Genomic DNA, 19573 nt, shown 5'->3' on the forward strand with positions numbered 1-19573 from the left:
ATGACATACAAATATCGCTAGAGAGTTATATGCTCAATCTGTTAAGTCCAAAGTAGCTGAGCAGCGACTTGGTTCCCACCAGTTTTGGCAAATAGCAAACAGAATCCTGAACAGAAGCGTGTGCTCTATCCCAACTATCATCAATGGACCTGAGGTAATCTCGTCAGCATCAGACAAAGCCAAACTCTTTGTCAATAACTTTGCAGCTAATTCTACCCTTTGCGATCAAGGCCGCCAACCCCCAATATTTCCTCCTGTATCAGAAAACACACTGTGATATACGTATATCTGTACGTGATGTTGCCAAGCTAATCAAAAACCTTGATTCCAGTAAAGCAACTGGCCCTGACGGTATTCCAATTATAGTACTCAAAAAACTTCAACCAGAACTAGCTCCCATACTTACAAAGCTGTTTAAGCATTGTCTTAAGGAGAATTGCTTCCCAACACCCTGAAAAACCTCATCAGTATGCCCTGTATTTAAGAAATCTGGTAATCAGTCATCTTCCTCTCAGTACAGACCAATTAGTTTCCTGTGCGTTATGAGTAAGTTGCTGGAAGTTAAATAGAGAAGTAATCAACTACCTCAGCAAAAATAACCTTCTTAGTGACATGCAATATGGTTTCCGTTCTGCTAGATTTACAGCAGATGTGCTAATGGTTATATCTCATAGAATTAGTGAATCTCTGGACGACGGCTTCCTTTCTGAGGCAATTGCTCTTGACATATCAAAGGGTATGGCATAAAGGTCTACTTCATAAGATATCCAGCAAAGGTATAGCTGGAAATGTTTTCTCAATTATTTAATCATTTCTGTCAGATAGGTTCATAAGAGTAGCGGTTGCTAGGCAGAAATCAGAAGTTCACAGTATTAATGCTGGAATTCCTCAGGGGTCCATCTTGGGCCCAACTCTCTTCCTCATCTACATCAATGATTATCCAAATTACATCCTAAAATAATTCATTGACATTTATGCTGATGATGCTACCATCTATGGCAACACATTAAAGACCGTAAATGACTAAGTTCTCTTTGAATCTATCTCCTCTGATCTTGAGCATGTTGTACAATGGGGAAATAGGTGGCTGGTTACTTTTAATGCATCTAAAACCAAGCTTTTATCTTTACATCATCACCGTTCTAATCCTTATCTGGCATCAATTGAAATGAATGGCTCTCGTCTTGGGGAGGCTCCATGTTTTGACAAGCTTCTGGGCTTGACATTTACTTGTGATTTGAAATGGAACACATACATCAAATTCCTTGCCAAGGTCGCTGAAAAAATGGTGGGGTCCTTTTACTGCTCCAGTAGATATCTCACTCCTGATGCAATTCTCTACCTATAAAAAAGCCAGGTACGGCCAACGATGGAGTACTGTTGATACATCTGGGCAAGAGCTGCTAGAAGCAGTTTATCTTGCCTTAACAGAGTTCAAAATCGATTTCATAGCTTAGTGAGAGATGCCTTTTTCTCTTCCCTGCAACCTCTTCCCCACAGAAGAGACGTTGCGAGCCTGTCTCTACTTTATCGTTATTTTCATGGCAAGTGCTCATCTAACTTTCAATCCCCACCTTGTCAAACTTTCACAAAAAAACACTTACCTAGCCAAAACCACTATCAATAATTTCCCCTACTCTTTATCTGTGCCTAGACCTAAATGTAAATTCCATGAACAAAGCTTCTTTCTTAGAAGTGCACGTCTCTGGAACTCTCTTCTGTTTGCCTGCTTTTCAGCTGACTACAATTTGATTGTCTTCAAGTCCAACGTAAACAAGTTCTTGATGAACCATCCCTCACAAAATTTCCACTACTTACGATTACTATGCTATAATCTCATTGACTAATGTATACCCATTAACCCTTATCCTCAAGTGACCTCCTATGTAAAAAAAAAAAAAATTATAATTAATGACCAGATATGTTGCAGTCAAAAGTATCTGGAATGTTGATTGATTGTATTTTTATAGTTTTTGGTCAACATTCTGCTGCTATTTGCTATATATGTCAGGAAAGGAGTGTAGAAAGTTGAAATGCATGTTTGCAGACTTAAGGTTTTTGAGACGTGGTATGTTAAAACTGGCATGCAATGTTTTTGTAAACAAAGGCAGTGGACAAACCAATACCATGATAGTATAACTATAGGCATCAATGTTGATGAGGACAATAATGCAAAGAAAAACAACATATTATTCCTAAATCAGACAACTTTTTCATTTAATTTTTCTTTCTCCAATTCATACCTGTACAAGATGGCTGCTTGCTTTCTTTAAAAATCTCAGATTGAGCTGTCCGCATACCAAAGGAAGGTTCAGGCTGTTGAGTCTATGAATACAAAGCTCAAAATCAGTCTTCATTGGTCTGTTGATCACCTGCTGATATAGCTGTACATAAAAAGAAAGAAAAGAAAATGAGTATCTGCTGAATTCTTAGTGTTTAGTTTGCTTTCATAACATGTAGTCACTTTATCGCGTATGAGAGAATGTACTGTCACATATACTTTGTTTATGTGCGAATGTGTTTAAAGAGAGGATGCTGAAAGTCTTCCTGGAAGAATAAGCTGAAATTGTCTCACATCTCTGAGAGTTTTGTAGAAAAAAGATAGAAAGCGTTTTTTGCCATCTTCTACCAAGATCACCTAAAATAAAAGATCTATTTATCTGAGCATGATATCACACAAGTGGTATAAGTAATGTTATTGATGTTAGATATTAGAGTAGATGAGCTAGCGAATGGATACATGAGCTAATACATATCTGGATGATCAGTTTTGGATACAGGAAACATTGTAGAAATGAAACAGGGGTTCAAGAAAAAGTTTAGTAGGACTATAATAAATGAGAATAATACCAGATGATGTCAGAAAATATAACCTTTGAGTATTGGAAAAAGTGACAAAAATATAGTAGATAATCAACTGGATAAAAAAAAACTTGTAATCTTAAAAGCAATGTACTTAACTAATTCTCTTCTTTTTTTTCCTGTCCACAGGATGATCATTATTATGGCCAATGTGATTAGAAAACAACGATGTAATTAATTATTATGTCAGTCGTGCAACTCCAAACACCTATTTATCTACTTGATCCAATGTTGCTACACTGATTGTCTTCGTAATAAGAAAACTACATTTGTTTCATCTACATCTCAACAAGTAGCATAAAGTTTTTTTATGGAAATCACCCTAGACAAGGCATGAAGCCAATGCGAAGAGCTGAAAAAATTAAGTCAAAAACTAACCAATGATAAGAGTTAAATGGATAGATTCAACCTAGAAAACAGAAATTCTTCCCCCTTTGTCAGAAACATCATTCATGATATGTGAGGAGTAAAGGATAAAATAAAGGAAGTGAGAGTTACAAAGCTGCTGAAGCTGCTAAAAGTAAACCAAAAGTCCACTTTCTCTTTTCATCATCAGAAGAAAAACAAATGAACAGACATGCTTATTAGGTACGATTTTTAAAAAAAATGGTATGCCTGTGCAATTGATAAAAAAATCCTCAAGGACTAGACAAGTCTGTAACACTGATAATGAATGATTGTAAGCATTCAAGCAAAAAAAAAAGTATTTTGAAATTACATTTAAAAAAAAAAGTATTTTGAAATTACATTTAAAAAAAAAAGTATTTTGAAATTACATTTAAAAAAAAAAGTATTTTGAAATTACATTTAAAACAAAGAGTATTTTGAAATTACATTTAAAAAAAAAAGTATTTTGAAATTACATTTAAAAAAAAGTACTTTGAAATTACATTTTAAAAAAAAAGTACTTTGAAATTACATTTTTAAAAAAAAGTATTTTGAAATTACATTTAAAAAAAAATCTATGTCAGATTTTTATCTACCGGGAATATTTTTACTTGATTTTCATTTTTGAAACCGCTATCTTCAGACAATTCTCACCTGGAACCGTAGAAATTCAATGTCTCTATCAACTGTGCTAAGGGCCCCGAAGGGCGATCAAGGTTGAATTTTTTGGTTTTATAAATTCATGCTTATTTATTATATGATCTTCCAGAAGAAATAGTTGGCCGAAATGTTGTGAAACAACTAAAGAAAAGATGAGGATAATAGTCCGCAATAAAATAATTAATAAATAATACTCATCTCAATAATTAATTCCAATTAAATAATATAATCCTGAAGAGATTAAAATATATGAGTTGATAATTTAAGAATAACAAAAAGAAAATAGTTGTGATAAGTAAACAATTCAGATAAAATTCAATTTTATTTCAAGACAAAAAGTATCATTTCATACAATTTTCCCAATTCAGATACCCCAAAAGGTTCCAATTTTTCCAATTCTGATTAATCGTCGCAACACTACTTTAGAGGTGAAGTTTTTACTCCTAATAAAATATATTTAATGAAGAACACAGCACGAAAGGAAACAACAAAATTTCTTTTCAATAATAACAATGAAAAAGCAGGAATTTCACAGCAGGAAGTTAAACGTAGGACTGTGGTAGAGGAAGAAGGAATAGAAAGTTTTTTTGGGGTCTGTGTCAGTCAGTTTATTCCTGTGTCATCTCCAATTAATAGCAGTTGTCTCCAGTGGAAGCCGTCAATGCTAGGTCGAGATATCTGGCTACCATTTGCCCATGTATGTAATATTCTTGTCACATATGGGACAGTGCATTAAATACTAGTCTATCTCAATTGGGCAGGGTAAAAGAAAAACAAATCTCCAATCTAATAAGTGCCGCACTATCAACCAAACTCATTGGCAAAATGTTGAATCCCTGTGCTTGTTTTATAAATACTTTAATGGAATGTGCTCCGACGAACACGTAGCATTGGTGTTCCTTAATCTAAATACTCTCGACTAACCTAACAAGTAGCAAGATCATACATTTTCACTATAAAGATCCCCGATGCTGGAAAGCCTTCTCACATGAGTTTCTTCCTTCAAACTGTAAAACTTTGGAATTCATTCCTCGATTTCTGCTTCCCCGACTGTACTAACATGCAGAGGTTTAAATATAATGTGAACAAACATTTTGCTGCTCAACTCTCTACTTAGAGTATGTCTGAAGACATTCACAGTAGTCCCTTTGGCAATTTGTGTGGTATGAGGTGAATACGATTTAAAAAATGTTTTAACTGGAATTTAAAATTTAGTTTAGAAAAACATAATACTCAACTGATAATGCACACTATCATTGTTGACAAGGAATATGGCAGCCATTTAACTGTCTCAAACATCACAGCAGAAGGCAATTTCTGTTAGTTGATGCAATCAGCTTTGAATAATTTTACTTAAAAATAAGTATCAAACTTTTCGGGCTTACCTGTTCACAATATGTGGCCCAATGGACTGCATTCTGCCAGGAATCTAAGTCCCAATCCATAACATCTTTTGAACAGGCTTGGTTTAATATTTTAACAAAAAAGTAAATATTTTTTAGAAAAGGTTCAAATGACATTGGAAAGCTGAAATAAAAAAAAAAAGTTTCTTAGATTTCATTAACATTTTCTTAGATTTCATTAACATTTTCTGACATTAAAAAATACACATTTTATAAAGATTTGATGTTTGCTTTATGTTTAATCATTTTAGTACAAGATTTTATGCTTCAAGTTCCTAATATCTTTAAATATTTGTTCATAATGTAAATATATCTATATACCATAACATATATGAAACCCTGAAAGGTACTAGCACTTCAAGATCAGGATGAATTTTGGAATAATAGAAAAGGGATGATTCCATACTTTCCAAAGCTCCTAAATTAGGGCCTCACCACTAAATGTAGTTGAACGTCATAGACATTCTTTCTTTATTCCCATCTAACTTTTAAATAGCACAACCCTAAGGATTGCAAGATAGAATTTTGAAACTAAAAATTTTTTATGTACTTGAAAAAAAATAAGAAAATGTGCTATGATCCACTCTGACAATAAAATTGTTAAAAATGTTGGACAATAAACAAAACAGACACATAAATGTTAAATAAAATAGTATTACGTTTCCAGTCTTTCATAGTAATCTCTTCTTTTAGGATCTGATTTGTTCATGTTCATTTCAACTGCATCCTTCAATATTTCTGCATTATCGCCTCAAGGTCCTCTGACTTACCCTCATTGATTTTACTGCCTCATTTACCATTTCTTTCGCAATTCCTAAAGCTTGATCTGATACTAATGTTGCAACTTCTTGTTGATACTAATGTTGCAAGGAAATCCACTATTCAACAATTTCTCATAATGCCATCTCCAAGCATCCCTCTTGTTCTATTCATTTGTTGTCATTTTGAATACTTTGTTCTTATAGTTATCTCTGAAAATGATTTTCTCAGCTTATTTCCAGGCTTTGTATATTTTTATTGTTTCCTTGTTTGCCTCCACAAATTCTTATTGTCTCCTATGCTTCTGCTTGTCTATGATACATTTCTCAACTTCCTCGTTCCACCATCATATCACTCTAGGACTCGTTTCAGGTGTTTCCTGAAGTGAACTTTGTGAAGCAATAATGAGTCAACATTAAGTTGAATCATCAATGCTAAAAAAATTGAATTTTTCAAATGGCCAATACACACAAGTTAAATAAGATGCAAAGAGAAATAAATCTGTTCATATTATTCACTAGTAGTGAATAAAAATGCAATTAAAACATATTTTTATCGTTTTAATTACCAAGAATTATTTCCCTTGTTTTGCCAGAACTCTTTTCATACGAGGGAGTTTAGCTACAGCCATCTAGAAAAGGAGGAGGCCTAATAACACATTGTGACGTCACATATAGAAAGAAAATAGTAGGCAGAAAGTTATGACTTTCTCCCTACCAGCTTTGCCAGTTTCGTACATGTGTTGTGTTGATTTGTGAAAAATAATTTTTCATTGCATTGTTCCAAGGTGTCGCGGAAATTATTAAAACAAGGGTCCAAAAGTGCACATATTTTATCTTCCAAAGGATAAAGAACAATTATCCATGTGGATACATGCAATTAGAAGGGATAATTTTAATCTAACAAAGTTTAGCAAAGTAAGTGGCGTTATTTTTATTAATTAAAGTGTAAATACATCATGTTTGTACTTGGGCACAAAAATGCATAAATTTTAGTCGAGTGTAATAGTGTTCATTTGTTTCATTGAAATATATTTAAATCTTTTATGTTTTGTTTGTTTGCGTGTTATCACACTTAAGCTTTAAAAAACGTACGTGACTAAAATAGGAATTGTAAAATAAATTCTCTAACCATCAGAGAAAGACGAAAATTCTGTTGCTCTTTTTTTATTTTTTAAACTTGTAAACTAAATAATTTTCATAAAAACACATGTTAAATGTGCAGATATTTTTCCTAGATATAAAAATACACTTGTTGAGAATGATCTATCGATTTTAGCTTCACTCTTAATTTAAAATCAATAAATATTCATTATTTTATCATTATTACCAGCAATGGAAGATTTTACTTGAAAAAAATCAAATAAAAAAAAAAACATTTAAAAGAATCGTTTTGGCATCGAAAAATAGGTATCAACTTTTCCGATTCCAATACCCCCAAATCTTCCAATTTTTCCGATTCTCGATTAATCTTCCCAACCTGATTCCATACTTTCCAAAGCTCTTAAATTAGTATCATATACTATATATCCTATAAATATATATATATATATATATATATATATATATTATTTTATAAATGTTTATTTTTGAAATGTTGTTAATTTCAATGTATACCCTTTTCGTTTAACGGGTTGAGACTGTTATGATAAAAACTGAATCACCGTTAATTTTGAGTAAAGCTCAATGTATCTATAAAAATAAATTCCATGAGAGTAACCTCCCCTTGAAACAAAGAAATTAATAAATAAGAATTTGAAACCAAACAAAATGAATATTAGAATAAACACGCATAAATGTAGAAATAAAAATTATCAAAAATAGGAAAGAATAAATAGCAGGAAAAAAAAAATTGAAAACTAAAACAAAAAATAAAAAATACGACATAAAGGTTTAAAACAGAAATCTTGGTCTGCATGATACCCAAGATGGCCGACTTGTAACAACATGGGGATGGAATTTCTTTTCTCTAAACAAAAACACCAGGTTTATCATGTACAAAATTAACTTTTTGTTGGTAACATTGAATGGAAATAACATCTGACGAGTTGGTGAGGAAAAGGACATTTTTAAATCCTAACCATAAAATCATAAATTGCCATCCCATTAACGAAACGGCTGTAATGAAGAAATCCAAGATGAAATAAAAAGTTATAAAAAAGAAAAAATGTAAGTCTTTGAATTTTAACAAAGTTTTGTACTATATATATATATACATATATATATACACATATATATACTATAAGTAGACACATATATATACACACACATATATATACTATAAGTAGACATATATATATATATACTATATGTATACACACACACACACATATATGTATATATATATATATATATATATATATAAACTGTGTCAGTTGCTTGATTGCAGATTAGTAAAATATCAATATTTCACAAAAACATAAAAATTGTATAATCAAATGACTGCTTTAAGGTTAGTTATTTCCCAAAATTTTATTCAAATTCATGCGATATTCACAAAGCTAAGACATTTTATTCTTTATTAAGGAATTTCCATTGTCCATCGCTTCATTGCAGGTCTCTTAAAATGTTGTATTAGAGCAAAGATACAATGTCTAATCATGAAAACTTGACTTTTTATTATATTTTTCTGTTAAAGAACAATAAACAAAAGCACATCCTAGGTGCTAAGCCTCAAACAAATTAATTATTTATCGCTATATTCACCATTTTTTTTTAATAACTTTTGTCCACCAAAAAAGTCAATTGTTTGATCTGAAAAGGAGTTATGGTTCTGGCAACATCAACTACTTTCCTCCACAGGGCATCCTTTGAAGTAAATTGCTCTCCTCCCTCACAAACACTTCTTTTCAAGATTGACCAGAGATGTTCAATGGGGTTAAGATCCAGAGAACACAGTGGCCAGCTCTTGAGGGTTTCTCCAAAGAAGCTCATAGATTCAAGGAAAGCTGCAGTCACTCTAGCAGAATGGGATGGTGCATTGTCATGCATAAAAATCATCTGAAAGCGACATGACAATGGTTGGTCCTCTAGCCATGGTGAAAAATGTTTATCCAAAAAGGCCATGTACTCATTGCTGGTAAGTTTTACACCCTCTGGAACTTGGAATGGTCCAACCAACTTATCCCCAATGATTCCCACCCAAAACATGATGTCTCCACCTCCTTGTTGGCGATGAACTTTGTAAGGTGTTGGAGTTCCGTTCGAGTTCCAAATTTTGGCCTATTCATCCAGACCGTCAAGAGTAGAACGGGTCTCATCTGCAAATAGGACACGTTCGAAATCCATTTTCATGTAATTTTGTGCCCAAGCCATTCGTTTTTCCCTATGTTGTTTGCTCAATGGAGGCCTTGAATAGCTTTGATGCTCCTTGCCATCTCATTCAACACATTACATCGGGCCTTCCTGGATCTTGGAGCGGTTCCAGCTCTTGCAAAAATGGAAGAACTGGAGCTGTTTGGGTTTCGGTTGACTTCCCTACAAATTTTCCGAATATCACAATGTGAAAGGCTTTTCCTGTTGCCCTTACCCTTTCTGGATTTGGTGTTGCGGTTGTTCACGAATGAAACCAAAGTTCTTGGATCGCTTTACAGCTCCATAGCTAAATCTTTGATGAACATTCTGCAAGTCCAGCAACAATCCTTTCCTTTTCGATAACCGTTAATCACCCCTTTTTTGGCATTTTAAAAGACCTGCAATAAATTGATGGACTATAAAATACTTGATAATAAATAAAATGTCATAACTTCGTGAACATTGCATGGATTTTAATAACATTTTGGGAAATAATGACCCTAGAAACAGTCATTTGATGACACAATTTTCATTTTTTGTGACATATATTTAATGAAATATTGATATTTTACTAATCTGCAATAAAGCTGGTTGTTTCCAAAAATTCCGTAGTGGAGTCAAGAGCCTTGAAGATGAAGAAGGTAGAGGGTGAGAATGCAGTCTTGACAACAAACAATTGCAATCAGTTGTTGAGCAAAATCCTCATCAAAATGTCAGAGAAATGTCTCAGACACTTGGCGTCATTTGATTTTATAAAACAAAGTTTTCTCATCAGCAAAAAGAGTTGGTCGGGGTTTAAAGACACCAAAAATAAAACTAGCTTTTTTTAAGTAAGGCAGATATATCTGGAAAATATTTAAAATATAAAGAAAAACAGTTACTTATTTTCATGTTGATAAACAAAGTAAAATAAAAATAAAATCGTGTGGAAAAGTAAAGTTAAGAGGGAATATCTTTAATATTTCTAATAAAAAATATATATACCTTTTATTCGCCCACCTTCAAAGCCTGTAAGTATCTTAGTCAATCCATTCATTGGCATGTTGTTAAATGTAGTTTATGAATGGTTGAAATGGTGATATATACAAACTTCAAAGGAAATGCTAATAAAAGTAATATTATCAGTTTTATATCGTTGGAAACGCTATATTTGAATTTAAATGAAATAATTTATTTATAAAGGGAGATAACTGCCATTTTTGAAAAATGATACTCAAATAGAAAAATAAAGAAACTTTTATTGTTCAAAGGGAGTTAACCACTAATTACTTATAAAATTAGTTATTTTATTAGTTTTAAACATAATAATATTAATAAAATCAATAATAGTAATACCATTAATATTTTTGGTAGTAATTAAATAATAATAATAACTATAATAGTTATAGAACTAATATTAATAAAAAATAATAGCATATAAATTCAAAATGAAATAGATAATAAAATAAAATAGAAAATAATGGTAAAATATCAAATAAGATAATAATAATAATAATAATAGTAATAGTAATAGTAATAGTAATAAAACTATAATAATAATAGCTATTAAGTTATAAATTATAAATGTTTAAAAGACATTAGTAATAAGAAAATTTTATGATTTATGGTGGCTTAAATTTGTCGAACCTAAACCAACGTTTATGAATGCATCCAGTAAGAATTTTGTCTTAAGTTTAAGAGAATGAATTTAGTGTCATTATATTTTAAAATATTAAGGGCTTCATATCTACAAAGTGCGCAGAATTTGTCCCCCGACATATATGCTTTATAAGATCCTATTATTTCCCATTTTAAATTGAAGAGAATACATCTATCATTAAGTCACCAAATATGTTTAGATAAAGAAGTCTGGTTTTTCAAGGAAAGATTTTTGAAGGAGTGTTTATGCGCGGAGATCCTGTGTTTAATAAGTCCAGATGTGGACTCGAAGTAAATTGCATTTTGTTTAATATATCTGTTGTCAGCTAGATTAAGAGTGGTATTGGTATGTAATACGTTTAGTTGTATTTGATTGGTAGATTGGTTAATGGGGGTTTTGTCATTGATAAACTGTGTGGTGGAGTTAATCTGTGAGAAGGGATTTGTATGGTTGGTATTAACATAATTTATATTTCGAATTTTTGATACAGTGCAGCTAAAAATCACATTTTTTACTTTGCAGGTACCCTGTAAAGGACATTTATTTTTTCTTCTACAGTTACAGCCTGCTATAGTTTCCATAGTTGCATTTTGTATCCTACTAATTTTTTTATTGTTAGAACTAATTATTTTTTTTTATTGTAGGTTTGGCATAGTTGAGTAAGACACTTTGATAGTGTTCTTGTTAAAGATTCTATTGTATCTATGAGGGGCTTTAAAGTTTTTTCTAATATTTTAAAGAATTCCCTGGCTAAGTTTGTCTTAAGATTTTTAGAATATGGGGGGGTTAAACCATAGAATTACCCTATGTCTGTTTTTATGCTTACAGATTTTGCTTTGTGGTTTCTTTGTGCTAGTGGCTAATGCTTGTGGTTTAATTTGGTTTTGTATTGTAGCTAGATTATTTTTTTTTTCATTCATATGTGGGATGACATGGTCATATTATAGGTTATTATGTTTTTGTTAGGTTTATTATAATTATTGTAGTTTTCCATGTAGTTTGTGTTTTTATTATTTTTATATGTATATTTGTATCATATATATATATATATATATATATATATATATATATACTCCTATAAATTCGTTTTTCTTTTGTGTGTATTGATATTCATATTAAAAACCCTCTTTTCTATTTATTTAAAAAGAAAATACAATTTTCTTATATATGGGTTGTGGAAATGCATTCACTAGCAAAAGATCTAGCTAATTTGCATATTCTTTTAAACATTCATTTTAATTAATTCCCTATTAGTTTTTTCGGTTTTCTTATGGGATGATCATCCAGAGTTAACTATTACGTGAAATTATATTCATGCAGATATTCTACATGATTTATACTTGCATAATATTTGCGTAAAATCTTTACAGTAAACAAAAAATTGTTTCCATATATATTTATGTATACGTATATATTTTTGTTTAATCTATTAGTCTATCTATCTATATATCTATAAAAGTGAACGTGTCTGTGTACCTGTCTGTCTGTGTACATTTCCCTACGCAATAACTCTGTCAATTTTAAGTCTACAGACTAAAAATTTGATATACAGGGTACTGAGATTTGGGAAAATCTATGTGATCGGTTTTCGGCCAGAAATTTGGCTGTTAAGGGGTCAAAGTTCAACGATTTGATCTTTGAGAACTCTACCAAACTCCTCCACCAATTTTGGGTCTAAACACTTGAAATTTTAGATATAGGTTCCTTGGACATGGATCTAACTTAATAACTTGATTTGAGCCCAAAACACTAAATGTTAAGGGGTCATAATAGGGGTCAAAGTTTTAAAAAAATGACCTCTGCGGTCTCTACCAAATTACTCAGACAATTTCTGGTCTAAACATTTGAAATTTTACATAAAGGGTATTCAGAGATAGGGCAAGCTTTTTCATCGATTTGGGTAAAAAATTTTTAGTTACCAATATATAAATGTATCTATGTATGTATGTATGTTTGCATGTCTGCCCAACACTCTCGACAGAGGCGACGGATTTTACCTTCAACTGGGCACTTTTCTACAGGGCGGAGGAGGGGGTCGCGTTTTTCACTGATATTTTTTAAAGTCATCCTCTCTCTTTGATTGTCTAACCTAAATTTTTTAAAATGTCACTTCCGATTTGGCGTTGGTCGTAACAGCATAGTCGTCAGGTTTTTTACCATTCTTTCCTCCTTTGAGGTACGGGTTCAAGCCTGCCTTCCTACTACCACTTTTTTTTTTTTGCTCAACATACACATCAAAACACCCGGGCAACACCGGGCTGAAATGCTAGTGTGTATATATATATATATATATATATATATATATATATATATATATATATATATATATATAAGTGAATGTGTCCGTGTGTGTGTGTGTATACATTTCCCTATGCAATAACTCTGTCAATTTTAAGTCTACAGTTTGATATACAGGGTACTGAGATTTGGGAAAATCTTTGTGATCGGTTTTCAGCCAGATATTTTGGCTGTTAAGGGGTCAAAGTTCAACGATTTGACCTTTGAGAACTCTATCAAACTCCTCTGACAATTTTTACAAGATCAGTATCGCTTTGAAGTTCAACCTTTCAGATGACAAATATTGAAAAATTGGCTAAAAATATTAATATCTTCACCTTCAACTGGGCACTTTTCTACAGGGGGGGGTCGCTTTTTTCACCAATATTTTTTAAAGTCATCCTCTCCTTTCTATTGTCTAGCCTTAATTAAAACCTACATCACTTCCGGTTTGGCGGTGGTCATAACAGCAAAGACGTCAGGTTTTTTCCTCATTCTTTTCCTCCTTCGCGGTACGGGTTCAAGCCTGCCTTCCTACTTTCACTTTTTTTTCTTTTTTTATTTTGCTCCCAACACACAACCAAACACCCAGGCAACGCCGGGCTGAAATGCTAGTATATATATACATACAATATGTATGCATATATATATACAATATATTGCTTGATTTTTTGTTTGTTTTTATTTAAATAAATATGCAAAAATTATTTTCAAATTATTCACAATAAAAATAATAAACAAATTTTAGTCCTTGGAATCCATGATAAACATTGATGTTTTATTTTTAACGCAGGGACAATGTACAACTTTTTTTTATTTATTAATTCTTGTTTTTCCTTTTTTTTTTTTTTAATTGATATTGAATAAAGTTAAATTCAAGTATAAATCTTGTTTGCCATTTTTCTTTTTGCAATATATTAAAAAAAGTTTTTCATCCTATTTCAAAAACTGTCACTCATTATCAACAGATCTTACTTATTTTGATGTCATTTTTCAGTTAGCAGGCCTTGTCTTTCATTGGTGGTGGTTTGGCCCAACTATTATTTTGGGAAAGAAAAATCTAATCAGATTTTTTTTTAATCCTTAAGGTTTAGGTCTGATATTTTTGTAAGAAAAATTCAGACATTAATTGGATATCTGAATAAATTTGTTGACAATTTACTGGTATTTTTCTGCCATCTTATGGAATAAATTTTTTTACTTGAATCTTAAACATAAATGAGTTTTCTTTTATTTTTATTACACACTTTAAAATTACTTGGCCAATAACATGCTGATTCATTCATTGTTTAATGACGTGCAAGGAAATGAAATGCAGTTTTTAAATTAAGTGAATGAAAAATATACAACATGTCTAGAGTTTTCAAATTTATTTCTAGAACTAATAAAAATAATGCGTTCACATTTAAATTCAACAAATTCTTTTTATTTCCTTTTTTCTTCATTTTTAATGGAAATACCTTTAAACAACACATGAAGTCATTTAATAATGTAAAGATCAAAAAAAAATATTTCAAAATCAAAAAACAGCAAATTTCTTTGCTCATGGAATGTGAGGATTAAAGGACAAAAGCTCTGCTTAATTGCAACAAGATTGAGAAAACAAAGTTTTAAATTCAGCAAATAATTCTTATCTCCTATATTATATTTTGACTGCAGAAATTCCCCTTTGGACCAAAGTATTGTAGGTTTGCAATAACAGATGCCACATACTAATTCATTACATCCAGCCACTATCTTATGTAATTTTCAAGCACAATTTTAGACACATTAAGTCGTTATAATAAAATGCTACATAGCGTCTTAGAAGCAACACAGTCGCAATCGTAACATCTATAGAGGAAGGGGTTCCTATTTTTCTCTATAAATATTTAGTTCTCCTTCTGCTACCAGTTGACACCGGGACCACTTCTACATTTTCCTACGATACTTTCATTGCACCCATCATAACTGGTTATTAGATACATACACCTAACATAATCTTTCCATTATTCAATTCAAAAATAATTCTCCCTTCTCAAAATCCGCCCCATCTGATTGGGGCGGAATTGACCAGCCAATTCTATTATTCCAGAATCCACTTCTTCATACATAAATGAACACTCAAGAAATTTTCCAATATGGCAGCGCTCTCTACATGAGGCAATAAATACCAATTATAAACACAGAAAATTAAATACTGTTAACTTATCTATGCAAGTGCCTACTAATATACCCAACAAAAAAACCTGAAAAAAGAACATTTACGGATACCATTATTTATTTTTCAATTTGAGAGCGGTTTTTCAACCCTTACACGATGCTATTTTTTTTTTTGTTTTGTTTGCTTTTCGTTTGGTTTACTTTTTTTTTTTTGCTATTTTTTTATATATTTATATTATTTTTTTTTTTTACATTTACTCTTACTGTGGACGATTTAAATTACATATTTTCCAAAGATTACCTCAACTTCAACCAGTTATTTATCATGTCAACCGCTTCTGACCCTTACACAATGCTATTTTTGTTTTGTTTTCGTTTGTTGACAGACAAACAAATTATAAAACTTCTTATTTTTATATAAAAAACATTATTCAACCCAAAGCCTGAAATAAAACCCAGAATAAAAATTATTTTTATTATTTTTGCACAATTTCTTTCTAGACTAAATTTACATTTGATATATTGCTTTTAAAAAATAGCCTTTTTACTCTTAATTAAAACATGGTTCCATAAAAGAACATAAAAAAGACCAATTTGTCCAAATTTTAAAAGCAATATGGCGGCCTCAATTGTCGTACATTTAGTCTAGAAATACTGTTAGAAATTCGCTCAATATATATTACCGTGACATAGGTTGACATATATTCGGTGTTTTTTTAATAGTATTTTGTCTAGTTTATTATTTATAACACCTTTTCTCGAACTTACCGTGTTTAAGAGAGAGTCGGCCGCCATTTTGAATTTTCCAATACATCGGTAAACACTGCATGTTTTTCAAGCTGAGTAAACATGTTAAATTGAATAAAAATACGTGAATTATATCCAGTTTGGTAGAAAAGTAACTTATCTTGCCTTTGATAACATTTATTTGTTATATATTTGTTTTTTTGACAACTTTTTCGAGTCTATGTGTACAGTAATACAAACCCCAAAAGTCTTTAGTGGTTTTACTCACTTTAAAACGTGTAATTGGTTCGAAAATCATACAATGTTTATCGATATATTTTAAAAAGCACAATGGCGGCATGCTCGCTATTGAACACGGTAAGTTTGGGAAAATGAGTTCAAACAAACAAATTATATAAAATACTGTAAGAAACCCACCGAATATATGTCCGCCTATGTTACGGTAACATATATTGAGTGAGTTTCAACTAACAATATTTTGTTTATTTTTTCTTGTTTAAACTCGTTTTCCCAAATTTACCGTGTTCAAGAAGCGAGCATGCCGCCATTTGCATTTTTCAAATACATCAGTAAACACTGTATGTTTTTCGAGCCGAATAAACACTTTACATTAAATAAAAACACTAAAAAATTATCCAGTTAGGTAGAAAAGTAACTTATCTTGCTTTTGATAACATTTATTTCGGTACTCATGCAGAGTGATCCGTGCTGAAATAACGTTATTATTTAAAAGGCCATTCTTAACATGGGGAGGGGAGGGTTTTGTACCTATTCTGTACTTTAACCTTACAATTGAATAAAAAAAACACATCATAAAATTTTAATTAAACGTGGAAATACGATTTTAAAAAATAGCGCGGATCGGACGGATCGGATCACTCTTAGTACCTTTATTTGTTACATATGTTTTTTTAACAACTTTTTCGAATGTGTATAGTAAAACAAACCCAATTTTTTTTTTTTCGGGGAACTTGTTCCATCCATAACGGATACGTACAATATAATCTTTTTTCGATATTTTCATTTTTTTTTTTTTTTTTAATGTCTTGATTAAACTGTACAAGTATCAAAAAAAACTCCAAAACTGAAAAAAGGCAAATCGACAGAAAATTACATCTTTTTTTTTTTTTTTTTTTTTGAGTTTAGTAAAAGTTATCTGTAATTTTTTTCACCCCTTTTTTCTGGTTCATCCGTTTGTTTTGTACAATCGCTCATTATTTAATTATCAACTGAAACGAAGGTTGAATGAAAAAGTTAGAGTTTATTTTTAGTAGACGGATGTTTTGGTCGCCAAGAATGTTAAAATAGTTCTAAACCTTCGTATATTGTTTCAGTTAATAATTTAATAATGAGCGATTGTGCAATATAGATAACAAGAAAAAGGGGGTGAAAAAAAATGTACTAGCAACAATACAAAAAAAAACGGCGCTGTTTACCGGATGTAAGTTAAAATGAATATCTATTTACTTAAGTTCGCTGTAATACATACATAAAACGTTTTACCTGATAAAAAAAAGACTTCGAAAAAAAAAACTTTGAAATTGACGCCAATTGAATTGTTATCGGTGTTAACGGTGAAAATGAAAAATATTCCCCTGAAAAAAATCTCCCATAAAAGTCGAAATAAATTGTTAGAATGTATTTTTATCACTCTTTGGCTTGATCTGTTTTCATTTTCAAAAGTGTTTAAAGAAACACACACTTCCGTCTCTTCTTTATCTATTCTCGTTTAGTTTTCTGTCTTTAAGCAATATCCAAGAGAACAGTTTGTGCATCAATCCACTAGCACCCCCCCCAACACACACAAGGGGAACCTCTATGTACATGTGGGAGCCAGCAAATGCATTGCATTACAACCCACTTCAAGACCATCAAACACTAATCTCTATTTTACCCGCCTTCACTAGTCTTGCGTTTGGGGACGTCTCGTTTCTCTCAACCATAGCTTTAGAGGTAATTTGTTTGCCTCTTTAGCTGTCTTTTCATCTCTCCATTTTTTCTGAAGTTTAGCTAGGAGGAATTCAAGTCCTGAAAAGGGCTGTTTGAATCATATTATTAGTTTATCATATTATTAGTTTATGGTAGTTAGCCATGAAAAGGGCTGTTTGGGTACTGCTGCTGCTGCCCCTGGTTGTCATGGTGAATGGGCTTGACAAGTCGGGATGGGAGGCTCTGGCCAAACTGGAGAATTCCTGTGAAAGTCGTTGGCTTCTTGGAAAGCCATTCATGCTACAGGTTATGGTGTGTCTAAACAAACGGATGACTTTTTTTTTGACAGATTTTGTACAGGCAAAAATGTCTGTGGCGTTTATTACCTGCATATATATATATATATATATATATATATATATATATATATATATATATATATTCTTTTCTGCCCCAAATAAAAGTCTGTTATTTTTGTTTAGTTACAGAAAACTGAGGTTTTGTTTTTTTCCATAGTTGTTCAAAAAAGTAGTCATTGTTACATGGTCATGACATATTTCAAGGAATGTCCATTCTCTGCTGACCATGTATTTGTGTTTGTGCCATTCTAATGTAAACAAAGTGAGATCGGTAATTGACACCACTGCAAAAGTCACGTTATAGCAAATGAATAAAATAAAGCATATTAGACAGACATGGATCCATATTAAAATGAAAATGAATGAAATATTGTGGAAGTAGAATGGTCACCAGTAGGGTTAGTGCTAACTTAACATGCACAGTACTTTGTAAATGAACAATCGAGGCAAAACAAGATTAATAACAAAACGTTTATATAACTATAAATTTACAAAAAGATAAAAGTACTTTTAGTCAGAAATGTTCATTTGGAAAAGCACAAAATAAATCAGACACGAAGACTAAAGATGTGTTTGTTTATATATTTGTTAGTGTGAATATATTTGTTAGTGTGAATAGGCATATACAAGTATTATGCACATATAAGTATTAGGCAAGCCATCAACCACTGTAAAAGAGTAATAAAAAATGCAAGAGAGCTATATGCCCAGTCTGTTAAATCCAAGGTAGCTGATCAGCGGCTTGGTTCCCACCAGTTTTGGCAAATAACAAATAGGATCCTGAACAGAAGTGTGCGTTCTATCCCAACCATTATCAATGGACCAGAGGTCATCTCGTCAGCATCAGACAAGGCCAAACTACTTGCAAAGAACTTTGCAGCTAATTCTACCTTATGCGACGAAGGCCATCAACTCCCCATATTTCCTCCTATAACACAGAACACGCTACGTAATATACAAATATCCATGCGTGAGGTCGCCAAGCTAATCAAGAATCTTGATTCCAGTAAAGCAACTAGCTCTGATGGCATCCCAATTATAGTGTTAAAAAAGCTTCAACCAGAACTTGCTCCTATACTTACGAAACTGTTTAAGCGCTGCCTTAAGGAGAAATGC

The 19573-nt window shown here is 31.7% G+C and overlaps 1 protein-coding gene across 4 annotated transcripts in view; it reads right to left on the reverse strand.

The window, feature by feature from the left end:
• LOC145256323 (uncharacterized) overlaps positions 1 to 17842 on the reverse strand; it is a 42271-nt gene extending 24429 nt beyond the window's left edge. Inside the window, exons 1-4 of one of the 4 annotated variants that reach the window (XM_080115083.1) lie at positions 17673 to 17842; positions 16191 to 16261; positions 5295 to 5436; positions 2244 to 2384 (exon numbers count right to left, since the gene is read on the reverse strand). In XM_080115083.1, coding sequence (XP_079971209.1) covers positions 2244 to 2384; positions 5295 to 5429 — 276 coding nt within the window. In that variant the 5' untranslated portion in view covers positions 5430 to 5436; positions 16191 to 16261; positions 17673 to 17842. Of the gene's footprint in view, positions 1 to 2243; positions 2385 to 5294; positions 5437 to 16190; positions 16486 to 17672 lie in introns of those variants that run through there. The other 3 variants (XM_080115073.1, XM_080115093.1, XM_080115063.1) reach the window with 3 other exon arrangements.
• Between the last annotated feature and the right edge of the window lie 1731 nt (positions 17843 to 19573).

The sequence above is a fragment of the Euprymna scolopes genome, chromosome 3, assembly GCF_053919585.1.
Source record: "Euprymna scolopes isolate OS-2025 chromosome 3, ASM5391958v1, whole genome shotgun sequence".
Classification (NCBI taxonomy): domain Eukaryota; kingdom Metazoa; phylum Mollusca; class Cephalopoda; order Sepiida; family Sepiolidae; genus Euprymna; species Euprymna scolopes.